Genomic DNA, 21,780 nt, shown 5'->3' with positions numbered 1-21,780 from the left:
ACAAATGTATATACATACATTCATACACACACACACACACCCCAAATGCTATATAGCACACTTCCAGGCCTAAGCATGGCACTGGGAGCTGAAGGTCTTTGGTCAGGGAGGGCACAACTTCAGTGCATTATAGAAAATGCTTAGCAGGAATCCTGGTCTCCAGCAAATAGTACAACCACTCACTCCAGATGTGAGTACTAAATTCATCTCCAGTATCGCTAAAGGCACCCAACAGAAGCAACACAAAATGGAACCCCGCTGAAGTCGAATAAAGACAAATACTGCAGGGCTACTCTCTGCAGCAGTAGCCATTTTGTACTTCGAGCAGCGGGTGGTGCAGTCTGAGAAGATCAAAAGGTCCTAGAAAGTGCCTGGAGAGGTATTTCAGTGGTTAGGAGCCCTCACAGTCCTTACAGAAGATCTGAGTGAATTTCCCAGAACCCACATGGCAGCTCATGACCTTGTGTAACTCCAGTTCCAGAGGAACCAACACCATATTCTGGCCTCCATAGGCACCATGCACACATGGTGCACATGCATACATGCATGCATGCATACAGACAGACAGACAAAATATTTATATAAATAAAAATAGACATACTTATTTTATATAAAAATAATATATAGAAGGTTCAAGAAAGGTTTGCAGTCATATATAGGCACAAAAATCCATGCATTTCTACTCAACCATGTAAGTAATGAAGCATCTAAGAGGTCTTTGGGAACTATGTGAGCTTCTGAGGTTGGAATGACATACATCCTCTCTAACAAAACCTTCAAAGCCTATCTGAGGCTAGCCCTCAGGTAAATAAAGGAACAGGTTATATGAATGACGATGCCCACCTACTGGTACACCTGAGATACTTTTCTGCTCTATAAATCCAACTGTAAACTGTAGCTACAACAAAAATGTATTTCATGACACCCCAGCATGGCGCTGAGTTCAGGGAAGCTTGTCTAGCATCTAGTTCCATCCCCACCTTTTAATTTTGCGTTCAGAGGTGTGTAACCACATCATCTAGAGATATGTTAGCATTTCCAAGTAATCTGCAACTCGTGAAGTAGGGATAAGAAGACAGCGCCCATTTTGACGGAGATTAAGACAAGACCTATAGTTGACAGGGAAACCTTTAAGAGAAAATAGATGGTCTACATCACATCACTGTCTTACTCAAATGGAGAACTTATAAATCAAGGCCTTAGAAAAAGGAACTGTGTACTGCTAAAGGACTATTTGGAGCAGTGGGTATTCAGCCATCTTTAAGGACAACGTTGACCGTAACTTCCATTCTACAGTCACCCTTGGAGACACAGAACAGGGCTATTCTCAGTCCTATGAAATGCCAAACTGTCTCTGTGCAGACTTCAAAATGGAAAGCCATCATAAGGACAACCCTCGGGCCATTTTCCACCCAGTGACACCAGAATAGACATTCACTCAGACCAGAATGATAAATGCTGATCCAGCTACAGTGAGTTTTTGAGACTATCATACGGATTTCTGTCTTAGTCAGTCTGTGCTGCTATGACAAACTGCCCGAGGCTGAGGGGCTAGTAAAGAAGGGGAGTTCCTTTCTCACAGTTCTGCAGGTGGGAAGTCTGATGAGTTCAAGGAAACGGCCATGTCTAGCCATTGAGAGGGCCCTCCTCTTCCAGGCTTCAATTAACTGGCTTCTCATTCTACCCTAAAATAGTAGAAAGTCAGTCAGCTAGACTTCTGGACTCTTCTGACAGGAGTCACCCCATTCCTATGGGCTGCATCCACATGGTCCCTTCTCCAGGACTTTTACAATGGAGAGCAGAGTCAACCAGAAAGACACAAAGACCCATACCCTAACAGTTCCTATCTTAGACGATGTGTTTGGCAAGTCATAGGTAGGATGACCTATGCGAGATTATATCTGGGGCTTAGGACACACCTCAAGCATGTGAGAGACATTTTAGTCCCAAACCAGACAGTACTCCACAAGCAAGAACAGTTCATGGGCCTTCCGATGCTCTCAAATTACTTAATACAGGGACCCCTGTATTAAGATGTTGTCTATGCACTGGTCCTTGTCCATGAGCCATCTCACCTGCCTGTGACCTTGGTGCATGAGTACTTTCTAATCTCCATCTTAATAGATGAAGATGATTGATTCCGACCTAGATTGATTGATATGACCTAGTTGATTGATATGCCCCTAGATGCTGAGTCGTAAGTCTCCTGTGGTCCGTTGATAACAGTGGTAAAGCACAGTCAGAAGCCTTGAAATTCTCTCTCTGAGACATTATCCTCTTGACTACTGGATCCTTTTGCTCAGAGTGATTATCAATGTATCAGACTCTGGAACTGGTACCCAAGATGGTTTAGGATAAAGAGTGAAAACCTCCCTGTGGGTCAATCCTCTTGATGACTATGGAGTATAAGAAATCTCTAGAATGCTGTTGAGACCAGTCTGTGCCTACAGGGCACCAGGAAATCCACTCTTGTGGCTGACTGTGTTTGAAACTGACTTCACAGAACAAGATGCCATTTCAAGCATCTTACTGAGTGAGTGGGAACTTCATAACCTATAGATCAACTTAAAGACCAAGGTTTGAACAACAGACAATTTACTACCGCTGTTCTATCAGACCATTAGTTCAAACCTGGACTGTGAGATTTAAGTAACTTAAGTCATGTACTAGTTGTCTAAAGTGAATCTAAACTTTTTTATAGTGACAACAGTTTCTATTTGTGAATTTTACCATTAGTAGTCACTGCTGGCAGATCATATCCAGGAATTCCTATAAAAACCATTGGGTGGATTTTGTACTATTTATAATGATTATTGAATCTACTATTGACATGGAATACAGGGTTATTAAATTTGTAATATAATCTTCTATGGACTTGTGGTCATTTATGATAATCTTATACAGTCCTCTTTTCACCAGGGATTTAAATATATGTGTGTGCAAACACATGTACTCATACACCATGGGTATTTTATACACACATAGACACACACCCCCTACTATTCCAAAGCCTTAAAAATTAATAATAATAACCCCAGAAATCCATATATACTCCCTACCAACTAAGAACTGCTGATCGATCTAACCATGGGAGGTTTGGAAATCTCACAGGGCCCACCCCTAGACAAAGAACTACAGGCAATTGTTGAGGGTGAGAAGTAGGCCTTCCCCCAGGGAGGAGCTCCCTAACTGCTCATCCAATAGCAAGTAGTCAGCCCTGAAATAATATACAAGCAAGAAATACTTAACAGATTCAGCAGGTTATGTGCGTGTGTACGTGTGTGCGTGCGTGTGTGTGGAGAAAGAGGAGAGAGAGAGAAAAGGAGATAACAAAAAATGAGGAGGCCAGGAATTTAAGGAGGTAGTAGGAAGAGTTGGGGAACAGAAAAATATGGAAACAAATGCTGTAATTACATTCTAACCAGCAAAAAACAAACAAACAAACAAAAAACAAAACAAACAAACAAACAAAAAACCCTACTGTTCCAAACCATAACCAGTGAGCTATAAACTACACAGGCTTCCTGTGGAGTGAATCAGACCAAACCTTACCCCATGAAAATATTTACAAATTCAACTTGACAACTCCTCAGCTGGATGAAGAAACTCTCTGGGGTCTGTGAAAACCCTTAGTTCTCTATTCAGAGTTTGGTTACCCGGGCAGAAGCTCTCAGTACTTTCAAGTTTTCTGCATTTAAAAAAATTCAGTACCCAGGCTGGAGAGTTGTCTCAAGGGTTAAGCGCAACTCATGAGTGTCGTTGTAAGAACCCAGGTTCCATTCCCAGTACCTATGTGGAGGCTTGCCACCTTCTCAAGCACAAGCACGTGTGGTGCATAAAATAATAAAAATAAATCTAAAAATTAAAAAAATAGAAGCCAGTATCCGAACCACGAGCCCTGTCTCAAAGGAACCTTTTGCCTGGTTCCTACCAATTGTCACTGAACACTGTCACTGGAAGTCTTGCTTGTCCCTTTCTGTGGGCAGCCCCTAAGTAAATTCACAACTTATTTAAAGCACTGACTGGCCCCTGTCCCAATCAGTATTCTACCTACATTTGACCCAAACACAGTGCCCAATACAAGAGGCACTTACCCCCAAGGAGGCCATCAACTGTCAATGACATGTGGCCACAGGGCAGTCTTTTGACACTTACTATGTCCCACTAGGCCTCAGGGTCCTCATGGCCACGAGTATTGCTCCATGGTTCACTTCAGTAAGTTACTACCATAAAAATGCATAAACAGTTCCCTGATCATAGGAATATAAGTAACAGGACTAGCTACCCTTAGCAGCTCCTATAAGCACTGTTAATTAAAACAAATTCCAACACTGCAGATGACCATCCGGCCTGCTTAGGGCACGTGAGATGTTCTTAAACAGAAGTGTGTTAAGTAAGGACTGCTGTTCATGCTACTGAATTGGATTGCCATTTCCAATCTCTTCCTCTAAACCCTGGAGATTACAGGCCTCTTCTAGAGCTAGCTTCCCTAAGCCCTTTGAGGCCCCGCCCTCAATCCAGGGAGCCGGCTGCAAGCCTCTGTCAGATTTGTATAGAGAAGGATAAACTTCCTCCTCAGGTAAATTGCTATTTCCTTCCTCTGGAATTCTTCCTGAGAGTATTAATTTGCCTTCTGTTGGCTAGCCAAACAGCCGTCCCTAGGATTGAAAGTAGAAAAACCGAAGGGGGAAAAAAATCAGACGCAGAAGAAGCTGGAACAAGGATACACGATCGGAATGAGCCCAGAGCTAACCACTCATCCCTGCTTACTCAGCGTAAGATCAGTTATACAGAGAGTGAACAGAGGAGATGAAACTCCCCTGGTCCTCAGTGTCCCAAACGCATGCTAAGTTTTAAGATAGTACAGACCATCTAAGTCCAGTAGAACACACTACTCCTCATTACAGAGCAACCAGAAAAATTGCAAGAAGTTGTAACCCGATGCTTCCAGCTGACTCCCATTTAAGAAAGTCTGCCTGGCAACTAATCCTAAAACCTCCCGTTCCCCCTCAGCAGCTCCTAGGCTTGGGCTTTGATGTTGCATCATTTCTGTCCGGAGTCCAGGCGGAGGCTGAGCTGTCTCCTGAGTACCACGCGGGACATCCCCCAGACTCTGCCTCTTACCTGCAGGATCTGCGCTGTCGGCAGGCGCACTCTGCGTGGAAGCTGGGGCCGGGTCCTTAACTCCGTGCACCTGGCCATCTTCTTCCTGGGTCGTCAGAAACGCGGAGCACAGACCAGACTCGAGGGCTTGGAGCTTCAGCAAGGAATTCTGCCAACAAAAGCAGAACATGAAGCCAGCTAAGCGGTTGCCTTAACACACAGCTCTGGGGGCTGCAGCTCTCCGGCAGCTTCGTCCGGTGCCTGGCAGGAAAGGGGTCTCGGCTAGCTGCAGCTGTTTCTCGGGGAAAGGAGCTGCTGGTCCCCAGTCAGATGCACAATGGTCCTCAGCAGCTTCAGTTTCTGGCTCGTTACAATCCTAACGTATACGGTTTATCCGTGATACATGGGACCTGGGATTTCGTCAGCAAGAGACACTGCATCTGGAGAGCCAATCTCAGAAGGTGTCCGCTTCGCAAGTGCTGGGGCTTTTACGCTCCTCCGCGCAACTGTTCATTCACTGTGCTGACATCAGGAGCCAGACATTAGGCCACTCCCAGGCTACCATTCATAAAAGCCACCGTCCCTCCAAGACACAGACTGCGGCAGACCGCAGCACACAAAGAGTTACAGCTGCAGAGGCTGCCTGGCATCTAGGAGGGGCTTCTGGGCCCTTTCACCTAGCTTTACAGCACGCCTTCTAAAGTTACTTCTCTTGCAGGGGGCGGGGGTGAGGGGTGGGGGATGCTGCAGCTGCCTCCTCTGGGGAAAGGAGTCTTGGGAGCTGGCGCTGGCCCCTTTAGCCTAACTCAGCTACTTGATGGAGAGCAATTGATCCTTTGCAGCCTACAGTACAATCTCCCGCCTACCCCCTCGTGTCGCATTTTTAATTTCTCCCAGGTTCTTAGTAAGGACAAGTCATGCAGACTGACGCACTTCTGATGCAGCAGCCCCGGCAAACTGATTCCCCTGGCAGGTGAAAATGAATCATGCCTGAGTCCAGGCTGGGCACTTCCAGGCCACAGCGGGACAGCTCAGCAGGTTACGAATCCGCCCACCTCCCTCCAGCTGCGGCAAGGGCAGCCACAGGAAGCAGGGCCATTGGTCCTCTTCCCTACCCAAACCTTCCAACATCGGCAACTCTTACACTATTCGCCCCCTCACATATGCCACGCAGGCACACGCTGGAGCACCCCACTCTACAGCTCCAACCCCCGCCTGGCCCACATACCTACACACACACACACACATACACACACACCTCCCCCACACACCTTGCCTCCAATACCACTCACACATACATATACTCTAACATACCTTAACCCCCAAATGCTCATACTATGTACATTTTCATGCCAACCTCAACCCCCACTTACATACCCTATTCTACAAGCACATCTCTTTACCTACCACTCCCATACTAACAAGACCCCCCACTCTTCCTCCTCTTTCACACATACACCCCTACTTCTGACTGGCCCATATCCTTCTTCATGCATGTTCAATACCCTCATACCAACCCCTGTTCCTTCACATTGTGCCTCTAACTCACAACACTCTGCCTTATATACACTCTTGTATGCCTACCTACCCAAGTATCTCCTCCCGCATCCCTCTACCAATTTCTCCCCACTGCTTTTAGCCACTGAGCTGACATGGCAGCAGTGTTTTTCACATGATGCTCCCCCGAGGGATGTTTGAAACTTTCTCAGACATTCTGAAGTCAGTGGGCACCTCAGCAACTCAGGTCCCTTCTCCACCGGGCACAGATACGCTCACGAGCTGACATGAACACTGTCTGCCCTCAGAGGTGATTCCTAACAGCCAAAGCAGCAAGCATAGCCTGAGAGTAGATGATTTCCGTGGCCCTCTTCTCCCTGCTGGGACATGACTCCAGCAGCTGAGAGAGAGCTCAAGGTTGCTGAGAAGAGAAGCAGATAGAGCAAAGGCACCAAGTTTCTAGAAGAATCTAGCCATCAGTCACCAATCAGTTAGAGGGCACCAATCAGTTGGAGGACACCAATCAGTTGGAGGACACCAATCAGTTGGAGGTAACCAATAAGTTGGAGGTAACCAATCAATTGATGAATACCAATCAATCAGTTGGTAGATACCAATCAGTTGATGATAACCAATCAATCACTCGGTGGATATCAATCAGTTGATGGACACCAAGGTCGACATCAAGGAAATCAGAATGGTCTCTTCACAAGCACTTTCATGTACAGTAAAGAGCTAGACAATGCCATGGAACTGTGGCGTGATAGAGCCATGCAGGAAAGAGCATGGTGGGCCCTGCGTATCTTAAGGATACAGATACCATATTACACAGCCTCATTGTCAGGTATGTACTGGAAAGAACTGAACTCAAAGGCTTGGACAGTTTTGTGAGCACCCACATCTACGGCGTTTCAGGAGCTTAGAGGTGTTATTGGTTGAATTCCATTCCAAAGTTCCTCCATTGAAGCTCTATTCTCAATGTGACTATACTTAAAGACAGGGCCTTTTAAGGATGTAAATAAGGTTAAAAGATCCCATACAGATCAGAACCCATCCCAATAAGATTGATGGCCTGGTAAGAACCTGAGACCATGGGGGCATTCACATCCAGAAGGCTCCATAAGGGTCCCATTTGAATGCAACCCTGTACAGGCCAAGGAGAGAGGAGGCCTCAGGAGAAACTAAGACAGTGGGAACTCTGATGTTGAATTTCCAAACTCAAAGCTGTGAGAAACATGTTTGCTGTTTAAGCTACCCAGTCTGTGGGTACTTTGCAATGGTACACCTCAAAGACTAATGCCAGGTGATAGAGCCCAAGGGTCCACAGGCAGATGAATGGATGCTCAAAACGTGGATGACCTTACAGAGAACAGTCCTTAAAATTCAAGGGGAAGACAGTGACTGACATAGGCTACCATAGAGTGAAAAGAACCAGCCACAGAAAGATAAATCCTATGTAATTCCACTTATACACAAGAGTATAGAAACCCCATAAAGCCAGGAAGCAGAACACGGATTCCCCAGGGCTGGTGGGGAAAGGGAGAGAGTTGTCTCATGGGTTTGGAATTTCAGTTCTGTGTGATGAAGAAAGAAAGACGCAGGTGTGAAGAATTCACAGAAAGGTGTATGGACTTAGTATGGCTGAGTGGTATACTTACGAGGGCTTAGGACGGCATGTTTTTCCTATTAAATGTATTTCACAATGACTTTTTAAAAAGAATCATGTGTAAAAGGAGGTGGACATTTCTGATTCTCTCTTGAGTGGCAGAGTCTTGTGTAGCCCAGGCTAGCCAACACTCTGGACGATCTTGAATTTCTGATCCCCATGACTCTACCCCCCTGAGCCGTGGGATCATGGGTGTGTATCACCATGCCTGGTATTAGGCAGCGGAGGGAAAGAACCCAGGGCTTCCCACACATTAGGCAAGCATTCTAGCAGAGAGATACACTCTCAATCTTTATTTATTTATTTATTTATTTATTTTATTTTTGAGACAGGGTTTCTCTGTGTAGCCCTGGCTGTCCTGGAACTCACTCTGTAGACCAAGCTGGCCTCGAACTCAGAAACCTGCCTGCCTCTGCCTCCCAAGTGCTGGGATTAAAGGCGTGCGCCACCAACGCCCGGCTTCAATCTTTTTATTTTATTTTTTTAATGTGGTGCGTGCAGCCTGGCTCAGACGCCTGTGTGTTCTTGTGTAATCTGCAAAAGCAAAAGATGTCTTTCAGGTTCTCACAGAACCACGGGGGATGCCCACGGTGCTCTGTATCCTGCCTGACTATGGGAAAGCATCCTGGCTATTGCAAACCTAGATTGTTATTTTTCTGTCACCTGTAAAAAGAGGCAGATGTAACCGTAATGAGTTAGAACCCTGGCTAGGAGGGCTGTTCCCAGGGGAACTGAGGGGAGGGGAGAAGGCACTCTCTAAAAGCAGCAGTAGGTAGGTGGTCATCACTCCAGGACTGGACTCTGTGTTCAGGGTGGATGCCCCCCAAACACCGGCTGCAGGGAAGAGGCCTGGCCGTGTTGACAAGCCACATGAGGTACCTACTGTTCGTGACTCATCACTCTACCTCCCAGGGTTTCACTTCTGGGCCAGCCTGCCTACCAGGAACCTCGCTCTAAATGACTTTGGAGTCCCCTTCTACTGAATGGAAAGAAAGCCAAGCATGCACGTTTACTGAGGATGGAGGTGCAGAACCTGGCGCATGTGGGTACCTAGACTTGGGTCTGGAGCAGAACCAACGACCGAGTTAGAGGAGCAGCAAGGGATGTCAGTACACAGGGGCACATCAGGCCCTAACTGGGAGTGCGTTCGGATGCTGTAACCTGGGAAACTACCTTCTCCCTCCTGCATGCTCACTGGAACAACACTGAATGACACGGGCATCTACTCGAATGGTTGGGTTGCTCCTCTCTGAGACACTGCAGAGAACCAAGCATAAAGGAATGAGGAGGAGGAGGAGGAGGAGGAAGAGGAGGAGGAGGAGGAGGAGGAGGAGGAGGAGGAGGAGGAGGAGGAGGAGGAGGAGGAGGGGGAGGAAATCCAAGCAAGACAGGATGAACATTAACCATCCAGGGAGACCTTTAAGCAGAAGGGAAGACAACCGCCGGGGGCCAAAGGCAAGACAGACAGTGGAACGGAAGGATCTCAGAAGCCCTTCTGTCCCCACCACGTGCCACTCCATTCCCTGTCACTCAGCCCCACAGCCCTCCTCAGTAGAGTTCTTCTCACATGGACACCCTGTGTGGATGGTTCTGGATGGAATACTCCAGGGTAACAGTGCAGAGACTGAACTGTGAAAAAGCCAATCCCACCATCACATACAATGTTTGCCCAGGGAATGATGGGAGCTATCTAGCCTATCCAATCAGGATGAAGCGCTGTAGAGCTAACCCAAGAAGCCCCGTGGACACTTCCCGGCACTGGCGGGGTCTGAGCAGATGTGCTAGTCACATGATGCTTGGATACTCAAGGCAAGAGCCAGACTTGCATGAAGACTAAGACACTGACATCAGGTTCTTTCTCCTGGAGCATCCAGCCCAGCAAGGAAACCGTTAACAAGCCAACAAATAACAAGGTGTTATTTCCCTAGTCCATGCTGGAAAGCAATGGCAAACTTTGGGAGGAGAGAGTAACAACCCAGCCATTTCACCGACCAATCACTCGGGACTTAGTGACCTTTTACACAAAGACATACTCTCCTTTCTACAGAAAAATGAAGCTGTGGTCTGGAAGCTACACCCCCCCATCCCTCCCTCCAAGCCCCCACTCCCTATCCCCCCCCCACCAATCAAGCCCTTCTCATATATGACTTGATTTCCTTCAAGACCATGGTGCCTCCAGGCAATGGCTCAGGTCAGAATGCTGATGCTTCACACACACACTCACTCACACACACACACACACACACTCACTCACTCACACACTCACACAGTCACACACACAAACAGACACTCACACACTCACACAGTCTCACACACACACACTCACTCACTCACACACTCACACAGTCACACACACACAGACACTCACTCACTCACACACTCACACAGTCTCTCTCACACACACACACACACACACACACACACTCACTCACACACTCACACACTCCTTACATCCAAAGTCACCATGTTAAGGCACCTAAAATCAGGAGGGAGATCACATGGCAGATAATGACCCCCTGGGGAATGACAACCACCCCTGCCTCTCCAGCGCACCCTGTGAGAAGCCAACTAAAGAGAAGTCTGCACGGCCTAGGTATGATTTTCTAAAGTTAACTCTTCTTTTTCACACAGTAGAGCATACATAGCTTGTTTTAGAAAAATACTCATTCCCCTGTCTCTGCAATTACTCGGGTCCCACTTTAGCTGGGCTGGGAAAGAGAACACCCACGTGGGTGGGTTGGAGGAGAACTATTTTGAGGTGTCTTCATCTGTGACTGTGCAATTAGAGAGCAGGAACCATTCACGGTTGGTTTCTAGGAAGGGGTTTTATGGCACCTTCCCATCCCTTTATACGTCCAGGAAGTGTACACAGATTCTCGCTCTGACGTGAAACACAGTGAACGGGAACCTTGCTGAAAACCTGGGATGTGGGTCAGTTCCTAGACATCTACTTACTGCTATGATCCCCTCAATTTTCATGATCATGGGCATAAACTCCCAACCCCACATACGCTCTCAATAAACGCAGGAGACTGTCCCTTAATAATACATTCATTTACCTGCTCCCTGCTCCAACATCCCCAGGGTCCCCAGATCCTATTTGGCATCGTCCTACGAATAGCCCACTAAAGGGGGCGGGGAAGCGAGCCAACTGAGCATGCGAGTTCCCCTCCCTCTTCTTCCTACCTGCTGTGATGTGAACCGAGCTTCCCCACCATGATGGACTGAACCTTCTGAAACCATGAGCCAGTCACATATGAGGAGGGCTGAATGGAGGAAGCTTCCTCTTTCGAGCTGTCTGTGTCTGGTAATTTGACATCACTACAGTGATGTACTTGTTCGTGGGCCGGAACAATATCCTCCATTTTTCACACCACGAGCACATCGCCCTGTAGAGTCTATCGGTAAAAAGACTGTCTATACCTGTCAGGTTCAGTTTTGGCAGGATGAGACTCGGAGTATCAAATTTGAAGACTCTCTGACGCTCTGGTTAATAAACTTCAAGGTGTTTTTTGTTTTTTGTTTTTTTAAACCCGCTGGGGAGTTTACAAAATATATACATTCCCCAAATCATATCATTTTTGTGCTGATTTAGGGGGTCTGGAGCAAGAACACTTTAATACTAAAGTGCTCAAGGTCTATATAGGCCTTGAGAAATACTATCCGATCTTCTGGGACCCTGACCTACCCTAAATGGTTTCTTGGTTGTCTGCTTAATATCACCAAGCCCAGGGACAAACACTTTTCCCTGAGCCCCAGCACTCTGCCACCCCATTGTCTTATAGCCTTGATCTTCCCTTGAGACCTAGACCCAAACACACTCGGGAGTATAAAATATGAGGTGCACAAGATCAACAGGTCACCTCCCAATGGCGGACTCAGAGACTCTCAATGTTCTCAACAAACAAAATGGGGCTTCTTCTAATGATAATGTCTCTAAGGCCGTGATTCTTGACCTTCCTAACACTGTGACGCTTTAATACAGTTCCTCATGTTATGCTGAACCCCCAACCATTAAATTATTTTCATTGCTACTTCATAACTGTAACTTTACTGCTGTTAGCAATCATAATGTATAAATGTGTGTTTTCTTTTTTTTTTTTTTTTTTGCGTCACTGGATCATTTATTGACAAATCATTTAAGAATTCAGATTGCTGACACTCAAACACATGGTTGTTCACAAAAGATAGGATATCCTAATATAACTAGGATGTCGTATGGCCAGTGAAGAAAAAAGAAAAAAGTTGTATTCTCCAGTGAGGGTAATAGCTATGGATGAACCTGGTCTCAACATTTAACACCAATAAGCAAATTGTTAAAATTTTAACAGAAGATAAAATCACTGTTGTTTAAGGTTGTTGAGACAGGCAAAACAGTACATAATGATATTAAATTCATGCAGAGTCAATACATACAATGAGCCAAATATTATATATTTATCACCAACATCTCCTAAAGTAGAGTAAGTAGTTAGCTAATTTTATTCATGAATTTTTTTTAATTAGGAACCTCGTTTACATTTTCAATGCTATCCCAAAGGTCCCCCATACCCATCCCCCCAATCCCCTACCCACCCACTCCCCCTTTTTGGCCCTGGCGTTCCCCTGTACGGGGGCATATAAAGTTTGCAAGTCCAATGGGCCTCTCTTTGCAGTGATGGCCGACTAGGCCATCTTTTGATACATATGCAGCTAAAGACAAGAGCTCCCGGGTACTGGTTAGTTCATATTGTTGTTCCACCTATAGGGTTGCAGTTCCCTTTAGCTCCTTGGGTAATTTCTCTAGCTCCTCCATTGGGGGCCCTGTGATCCATCCAATAGCTGACTGTGATCATCCACTTCTGTGTTTGCTAGGCCCCGGCATAGTCTCACAAGAGAAAGCCATATCTGGGTCCTTTCAGCAAAATCTTGCTAGTGTATGCAATGGTGTCAGCATTTGGAAGCTGATTATGGGATGGATCCCTGCATATGGCAATCACTAGATGGTCCATCCTTTCGTCACAGCTCCAAATTTTGTCTCTGTAACTCCTTCCATGGGTGTTTTGTTCCCATTTCTAAGAAAGGGTAAAGTATCCACACTTTGGTCTTCGTTCTTCTTGAATTTCATGCGTTTGGCAAGTTGTATATTATATCTTGGGTATCCTAAGTTTCTGGGCTAATATCCACTATCAGTGAGTACATATTGTGCGAGTTCCTTTGTGATTGGGTTACTTCACTCAGGATGATGCCCTCCAGGTCCATCCATTTGCCTAGGAATTTCATAAATTCATTTTTTTAATAGCTGAGTAGTATTCCATTGTGTAAATGTACCACATTTTCTGTATTCATTCCTCTGTTGAGGGGCATCTGGGTTCTTTCCAGCTTCTGGCTATTATAAACAAGGCTGCTATGAACATAGTGGAGCATGTGTTCTTCTTACCGGTTAGGACATCTTCTGGATATATGCCCAGGAGAGGTATTGCTGGATCCTCCGGTAGTACTATGTCCAATTTTCTGAGGAACCGCCAGACTGATTTCCAGAGTGGTTGTACAAGCTTGCAATCCCACCAACAATGGAGGAGTGTTCCCCTTTCTCCACATCCTCGCCAGCATCTGCTGTCACCTGAGTTTTTGATCTTAGCCATTCTGACTGGAGTGAAGTGGAATCTCAGGGTTGTTTTGATTTGCATTTCCCTGATGATTAAGGATGTTGAACATTTTTTCAGGTGCTTCTCTGCCATTTGGTATTCCTCAGGTGAGAATTCTTTGTTCATCTCTGAGCCCCATTTTTTAATGGGGTTATTTGATTTTCTGGAGTCCACCTTCTTGAGTTCTTTATATATATTGGATATTAGTCCCCTATCCGATTTGGGATAGGTAAAGATCCTTTCCCAATCTGTTGGTGGCCTTTTTGTCTTATTGACAGTGTCTTTTGCTTTGCAGAAGCTTTGCAATTTTATGAGGTCCCATTTATCGATTCTTGATCTTACAGCACAAGCCATTGCTGTTCTATTCAGGAATTTTTCCCCTGTACCCATATCTTCGAGGCTTTTCCCTACTTTCTCCTCTATAAGTTTCAGTGTCTCTGGTTTTATGTGGAGTTCCTTAATCCACTTAGATTTGACCTTAGTACAAGGAGATAGGAATGGATCAATTTGCATTCTTCTACATGATAACCGCCAGTTGTGCCAGCACCATTTGTTGAAAATGCTGTCTTTTTTCCACTGGATGGTTTTAGCTCCCTTGTCAAAGATCAAGTGACCATAGTTGTGTGGATTTATCTCTGGGTCTTCAATTCTGTTCCATTGGTCTACTTGTCTGTCACTATACCAGTACCATGCAGTTTTGATCACAATTGCTCTGTAGTACAGTTTTAGGTCCAGCATGGTGATTCCACCAGAGGTTCTTTTATCCTTGAGAAGAGTTTTTGCTATCCTCGGTTTTTTGTTATTCCAGATGAATCTGCCGATTGCCCTTTCTAATTTGTTGAAGAATTGAGTGTGAATTTTGATGGGGATTGCATTGAATCTGTAGATTGCTTTTGGCAAGATACCCATTTTTACAATGTTGATCCTGCCAATCCATGAACATGGGAGATCTTTCCATCTTCTGAGATCTTCTTTAATTTCTTTCTTTAGAGACTTGAAGTTCTTATCATACAGATCTTTCACTTCCTTAGTTAAGAGTTACGCCAAGGTATTTTATATTATTTGTGACTATTGAGAAGGGTGTTGTTTCCCTAATTTCTTTCTCAGCCTGTTTATCCTTTGTGTACAGAAAGGCCATTGACTTGTTTGAGTTAATTTTATATCCAGCTACTTCATTGAAGCTGTTTATCAGGCTTAGGAGTTCTCTGGTGGAATTTTTAGGGTCACTTATATATACTATCATATCATCTGCAAAAAGTGATATTTTGACTTCTTCCTTTCCAATTTGTATCCCCTTGATCTCCTTTTGTTGTCTAATTGCTCTGGCTAGGACTTCAAGTACAATGTTGAATAGGTAGGGCGAGAGTGGACAGCCTTGTCTAGTCCCTGATTTTAGTGGGATTGCTTCCAGCTTCTCACCATTTACTTTGATGTTGGCTATTGTTTTGCTGTAGATTGCTTTTATCATATTTAGGTATGGGCCTTGAATTCCTGATCTTTCCAAGACTTTTATCATGAATGGGTGTTGGATTTTGTCAAATGCTTTCTCAGCATCTAACGAGATGATCATGTGGTTTTTGTCTTTGAGTTTGTTTATATACTGGATTACATTGATGGATTTCCATATATTGAACCATCCCTGCATCGCTGGGATGAAACCTACTTGGTCAGGATGGATGATTGCTGTAATGTGTTCTTGGATTCGGTTAGCAAGAACTTTATTGAGGATTTTTGCATCGATATTCATAAGGGAAATTGGTCTGAAGTTCTCTATCTTTGTTGGGTCTTTTTGTGGTTTAGGTATCAGAGTAATTGTGGCTTCATAGAATGAGTTGGGTAGAGTACCTTCCGTTTCTATTTTGTGGAATAGTTTGTGAAGAACTTGAATTAGGTCTTCTTTGAAGGTCTGATAGAACTCTGCACTAAAGCCATCTGGTCCTGGGCTTTTTTTGGCTGGGAGACTATTAGCACTTTCACCAATGGACAGATCATGGAAACAGAAACTAAACAGGGACACAGTGAAACTAACAGAAGTGATGAAACAAATGGACTTAACAGATATCTACAGAACATTTTATCCTAAAACAAAAGGATATACCTTCTTCTCAGCACCTCATGGTACCTTCTCTAAAATTGATCACATAATTGGTCACAAAACAAGCCTCAACATATACAAAAATATTGAAATTGTCCCATGCATCCTATCAGATCACCATGGACTAAGGCTGATCTTCAATAACAAAATAAATAATAGAAAGCCAACATTCACGTGGAAACTGAACAACACTCTTCTCAATGATACCTTGGTCAAGGAAGGAATAAAGAAAGAAATTAAGGACTTTTTGGAGTTTAATGAAAATGAAGCCACAGCATTCCCAAACTTATGGGACACAATGAAAGCATTCCTAAGAGGAAAACTCATAGCTCTGAGTGCCTCCAAAAAGAAACTAGAGAGAGCACACATTAGCAGCTTGACAACACACCTAAAATGTCTAGAAGAAAAGGAAGCAAATTCACCCAAGAGGAGTAGAAGGCAGGAAATAATCAAACTCAGGGGTGAAATCAACCAAGTGGAAACAAGAAGAACTATTCAAAGAATCAACCAATCAAGGAGCTGGTTCTTTGAGAAAATCAACAAGGTAGATAAACCCTTAGCCAGACTCACTAGAGGGCACAGGGAAAGCATCCTAATTAACAAAATCAGAAATGAAAAGGGAGACATAACAACAGATCCTGAAGAAATCCAAAACACCATCAGATCCTTCTACAAAAGGCTATACTCAACAAAACTGGAAAACCTGGATGAAATGGACAAGTTTCTAGAAAGATACCAGGTACCAAAGCTAAATCAAGATCAGGTTAATGATCTCAACAGTCCTATATCCCCTAAAGAAATAGAAGCAGTCATTAATAGTCTCCCAGCCAAATGTGTGTTTTCTAATGGCCGTAGGTAACCCCCATGAAAGGGAATTGCTGCTTCAAGGAGAAGCCCAAATTCTCTCTCCCTGTAGAGGCACTGGGCTGTCACTAGCCTCCCTGGGGACAGTATGCTTATAACCCAGCATGCTTTGCGTCAGGCCACGCCTCAGTTCACACAGTCCAGCGTCCCTCTATATAGGATGCAAACAGGCTTCTCTTGCTTTCTTGCTGGCAGAACTAAGCAGCAGCTACTCGAATCAAGGAGCCAGAGTGCTGACCAAGGTATCCAGCTCTTGATTGCATCCTGTCCGTACTTTTTAAAAACCAGAAATGACACAGCTGCAGCACACAGAAACAGAACAGCTAGCTCTTCCTTTCAGCCAAAGGATTTCTTCCTGGGAGTGGGGAGCCCAGATTATCACATCTCACGGGGAGACTCTTGTTGCCCTTACCTCACTGAATTAACAAGCAAATTATAGGACAGGAAACAGTCCTTCATAATCTCATATTCTGAGTCAGAGGTTTTCTAGGTAAGGCTTTTTTTTTTTTCTTCCTTAAACACAACATGTGTAGCCTACGGAGTGCACTTCCTAAGGGACTTGCTAAGAAGCAGGCTGTTGGGGCTGGAGAGATGGCTCAGCAGGTAAGAGCACTGACTGCTCTTCCAAAGGTCCTGAGTTTAAATCCCAGCAACCACATGGTAGCTCCCAACCACCCATAATGAGATCTGACTCCCTCTCCTGGTGCATCTGAAGTCAGCTACAGTGTACTTATGTATAATAATAAATAAATCTTGAAGAAGAAGAAGAAGAAGAAGAAGGAGGAGGAGGAGGAGGAGGAGGAGGAGGAGGAGGAGGAGGAGGAGAAGAAGGAGGGTGTTATGATAAATCCACACCACCTTGTCTACATTAGTTGTCTCTCATGGGATTGGACTCTCGGTTGTTGGACTCTATAGTATTGCCCATATGGTTACTTCTTGTGGCCATTCCTGCAGCAATTTGTATCAGTCTTTAAAAAAATCCTTCTAAAACCTAACCTCAGTGAGCTAGAGAGATGGCATGCTGCTCTGGCAAAGGACCCAGGTGAAATTCTCAGCACCAGCCGAGAAAGCTTTTAACTTCCGAAAACTCCAGCTCCAGAGAGCTAGGGAGACCCCTTCTGGCCGCAAGAGGTATTGCACACAGATGGCAGACACAGGTCCAGTTACATAAGTAAAAATGAACTAAACCACTACAGATAACTAAACTCAATAGGAAAGGGACACTACAGAAAACCCACTGATCCCTTATATGGTCCATTTTGTGCCACTGGGGCAACTCTCTCTCTCTCTCTCTCTGCCTGCCCCCAGTCCACTCTTATTTCTGAGGACACTACTTTAACCCACTTTCTAGATATTGCTGAATATTGGAAACCAGTAACTCTCCTGCTGGACGTCCTACGAAATAAGTGAGGCTCCTGCCTCGTTAAGGATGACGGATCACACTAGAAAGCATTGGCTATTTTCCCAAATACTAATATTTTGTTGGAAAATCATAAAACTTAACATCTCTTCCTGCCCTGAAGCTTGACCTTTATGGCCCTAAGAAGGGCCGTAATTGCCTAATATGCAAAGAGACACGCGATGCATCCACGCGAGGACAGCTAAGCTCTAGGACACTGGTCTGTGAACTTCTAGGATATTGGGTTGACAGTGCTCCGCTATCTATCATAACAGTCCTGGATTGGGACACACAAGTGCTTCTCCACAAATACTACTGAAATACCTAATTATTTCCTTAGCAGGGGGAAAAAAGTCCCAACAGGCAAAGCTCCCAGTCGAAATTTGGCCTTAGGACCCATAGGCATGCATACACATTCACATTAAAAGGAAAGAGCTACTCATAGATGTTGTTACCTTCGTGGAAAGCCCACGACGCACGTGGTTTCTGCATTTATCCTTTTGTCAGAAAGCAGCAAAAACTGCAACACCCGGCTGGCCCCTAACAGTTATGGAACCCAACAGCCTCTCTGGATTCTCATGAAAACGGAGGGGGACGTGCGATCGAGGTGGGGGTGTAGAGAATAAGTAACAGGAAGTGGAATGGGGGGAGGGGGATGAAAATTAGTAACCGGAAGTGGAATGAGGGGGCGGGAGTTAGTAGCTGGAAGTGGAATGAATACAAAGGGGATACGAAGGAAAAGAATGGAGACGGCACGCCAGAGCAAAAAATAGGGGAACCCGTGGGGACAGCTGATAAGGAGGAAGCAAACGAGGTGAGTCAGCCTGCTTCTCCAAGCTAATGTGAGCACCTGCTGGCATTGGCGTGATTTCTTCCTTTATGTACAGCTCCATTTAGGATTCCCTTGGAGGTGAGGACAGACCTGGTTCTCCTAGAAATAAGCAGCCAGGCTGGAGAGTGGCCTCTGATGGAAGGAGGGAGGGTGCTGGGCGGAATCTACCAGCTCTAAAAGCAGTCCAGCTCCTTGGTTGTCTGCTTCACTCACCTGGGAATGAGAATTAAAACTCACACCATGACAACGCCGGCCACAAGAGGTCCCCGCTGACACTGACAACAAAGGGTGGCTAAAATTAAATGACTCACAGGACACTGCTCCAGCTGAGGAAGAAGAACCAGTGGGTAGGGGAGCAAGGTCACTTTATCCCAACTCAAAACCAAACCAGAAAAAAACCGTCCAGTGGCATCCTGCCGTGATGCAGCCAAGAGGAAAATTACCTTGAAGCACATGCTTCCAAAGACGCAACATCCAATTATCTATCCACTCCAGACCAGCATTCCCAGTGTCAAAGGGGGAAATGTGGGCCTCTTCTGGCCAACCAGCTCCTTCCAAGCACCAAGGGCATCGCAAACAGTTTAGGAAGGACAAATGCCCCCAGTCATGACTGAGACTCAAGGGGAAGGCTTTGTAGAACTTTTCTAGTTTTAGAAGACTTAACTCCATTATGTGGCAGGCAGGACCCTAAAGATGCCCCCTAGGGTTTCCATACCTTGGTTATTCACATACTAATCTATGTGCTGCTATGAAGGGCTTTTTTTTTTTCCTCCCAAGAGGTAATTGAATTCTAACTCAGCTGCCAAAAGATACAGCCATTATTTGGGTGTGCCTGGCCAAATCAAGTAAAATCCTTAAAAGCAGAGCATCTTCCAGCTGGTGGCAGAAGGCATCAGAAGCACGGGCAGATTGCAAGCAATATAGCTGGCTTGAAGGGAGAGCCAGTCACACAAGCAGAGTGTGGCAGACTTGGAAACTGAATGCTATGACCCCCGCTGCCAACCAGCAAAGAGGCAGAGATGACAGTCCTGTACAAGACCCTGGGTTAAAGCAACAACCGGAAGGAGTTTGCCCACGGCCGCTATTCCAGATGAAAACTCAGCCTGGCTGAAGCCTTAATGTCTCTTTCATGAGACCCTGAGCAGAGAGACTCCAGCTGCTTTATATAACCATGGGCTAATAAATGGATGTTTGAAGCCATTAAGGACTGGGTGATGCATTACACCATAATAGTAATAGAAAACTGAGCTGACAGGGACCCTAGTGGGGCAGAAGGACTGGAGGGGATGATGGGGATTGCAACCTTATAGGAAGAAGAACATCAGCTGGCTGGACCACCCAGTGCTCCCAGGGACTAGGCCACCAAGCACAGAGTGTACAGGGAGGGATCCATGGCTCCAGTTACATAGGTAGCAGAGAATGGCCTTGTCTGACATCAATGGAAGGGGAGGCCCTTGGTCCTGTGGAGGTTTGATGCCCCAGCACAGGGGGATGCTGGAAGGGTGGGGTAGGAGAGGGTGGTGGGTGGGTCAGTGGGGGAGCACACTCATAGAGGCAAAGGGGAGGGAGGAGAGGGTGGTTGTGGGATGGGGAGGCTTGTGGAGGGGGAAACTGGGAAGTGGGATATCATTTGAGGTGTAAACGAATGGAATGATTAATAAAAAATAAATAAATAGCTCTCCCAAATCAGGCAGCCTCAGCCGTGAACAACGCAGCAATGGCTAAGATTAAGACTGAGGCCTACTCGGCAAGGAGGAGGAGGAGCTGTTGAAACAACTGGGCCGTCTGAAGGTGGAACTGTCCCAGCTTCGAGTTGCCAATGTGACAGGCAGCGCCTTGTCCAAGCTCCCCAAGATATGAGTCGTACGCAAATCCATCGCCCAAGTCCTCACTGCCTTTAACCAGACTCCAAAAGAAAACCTCAGGAAATTCTACAAGGGCAAGAAGACCAGGCCCTGGACCTGCGACCCAAGAAGACTAGAGCCATGCGCCACTGCCAGCTCACCAAGCACGAGGAGAAGCTGAAGACCAAGAAGCAGCAGCGGAAGGAGTGGCTGTACCCATGTCGCAAGTATGCAGTCAAGGCCTGAGGCGGCGACAACAATAAAGCGCAAGACTGACTGGCAAATAAATAAACAAACAAATAGGGTTGGAGAGATAGCTCAGTGGTTAAGAGCACTGACTGCTCTTTCAGAGGTCCTGAGTTCAAATCCCAGCAACCACATGGTAGCTCACAACTATCTGTAATGGGATCTGATGCCCTCTTCTGGTGTGTCTGAAGACACCTATACTCATATAAATAATAAAATAAATCTTTAAAAATAAATAAGAAAACCAATCTAGAAAGAAAGGAAGAAAGAAAGGGAAAAGGAGAGAAAACTGAGCTGAGCATGGTGGCACACGCCTTTAGAACCCAGCACTCTAGAGGCAAAGATAGGCAGATTTCTGAGTTCGAGACCAGCCTGGTCTACAGAGTGAGTTCCAGGGCAATCAGAGATACACAAAGAAACCGTGTCAAAAAAAAAAAAAAAAAAAAAAAAAAACCTCAGATACTTCAAAATATTCTTCATTACCTGAACTCAGATCCAATACGATAGGCTGGGTTTTCACTTAAATTGAAAAATGTGGCTGCCTTTCCTAACAGAAAGAACACTTCTCAGCCAACACTGGAGTGTCATCAAAGGCTTTCATGGGTTT

At 45.4% G+C, this 21,780-nt stretch overlaps 1 protein-coding gene and 1 pseudogene across 7 annotated transcripts in view; one reads left to right on the top strand and one right to left on the bottom strand.

The window, feature by feature from the left end:
- Window positions 1-21,780, bottom strand: part of Fam13c (family with sequence similarity 13, member C) — a 118,765-nt gene that overhangs the window by 32,687 nt on the left and 64,298 nt on the right. For 6 of the 7 annotated variants that reach the window (XM_017314101.2, XM_030245285.1, NM_001143777.1 and 3 more), the window contains one exon: window positions 5,125-5,272. In XM_017314101.2, coding sequence (XP_017169590.1) covers window positions 5,125-5,272 — 148 coding nt within the window. Of the gene's footprint in view, window positions 1-5,124; window positions 5,273-18,706; window positions 21,061-21,780 lie in introns of those variants that run through there. The other variant, XM_030245286.1, reaches the window with a different exon arrangement.
- Gm29783 lies at window positions 20,801-21,271 on the top strand (annotated as a pseudogene).

Source organism: Mus musculus, chromosome 10 (genome assembly GCF_000001635.26).
Source record: "Mus musculus strain C57BL/6J chromosome 10, GRCm38.p6 C57BL/6J".
In the NCBI taxonomy this organism is placed as follows: domain Eukaryota; kingdom Metazoa; phylum Chordata; class Mammalia; order Rodentia; family Muridae; genus Mus; species Mus musculus.
Note: the sequence above shows the minus strand (reverse complement) of the source record. Positions and strands in the feature narration are given on the sequence as shown.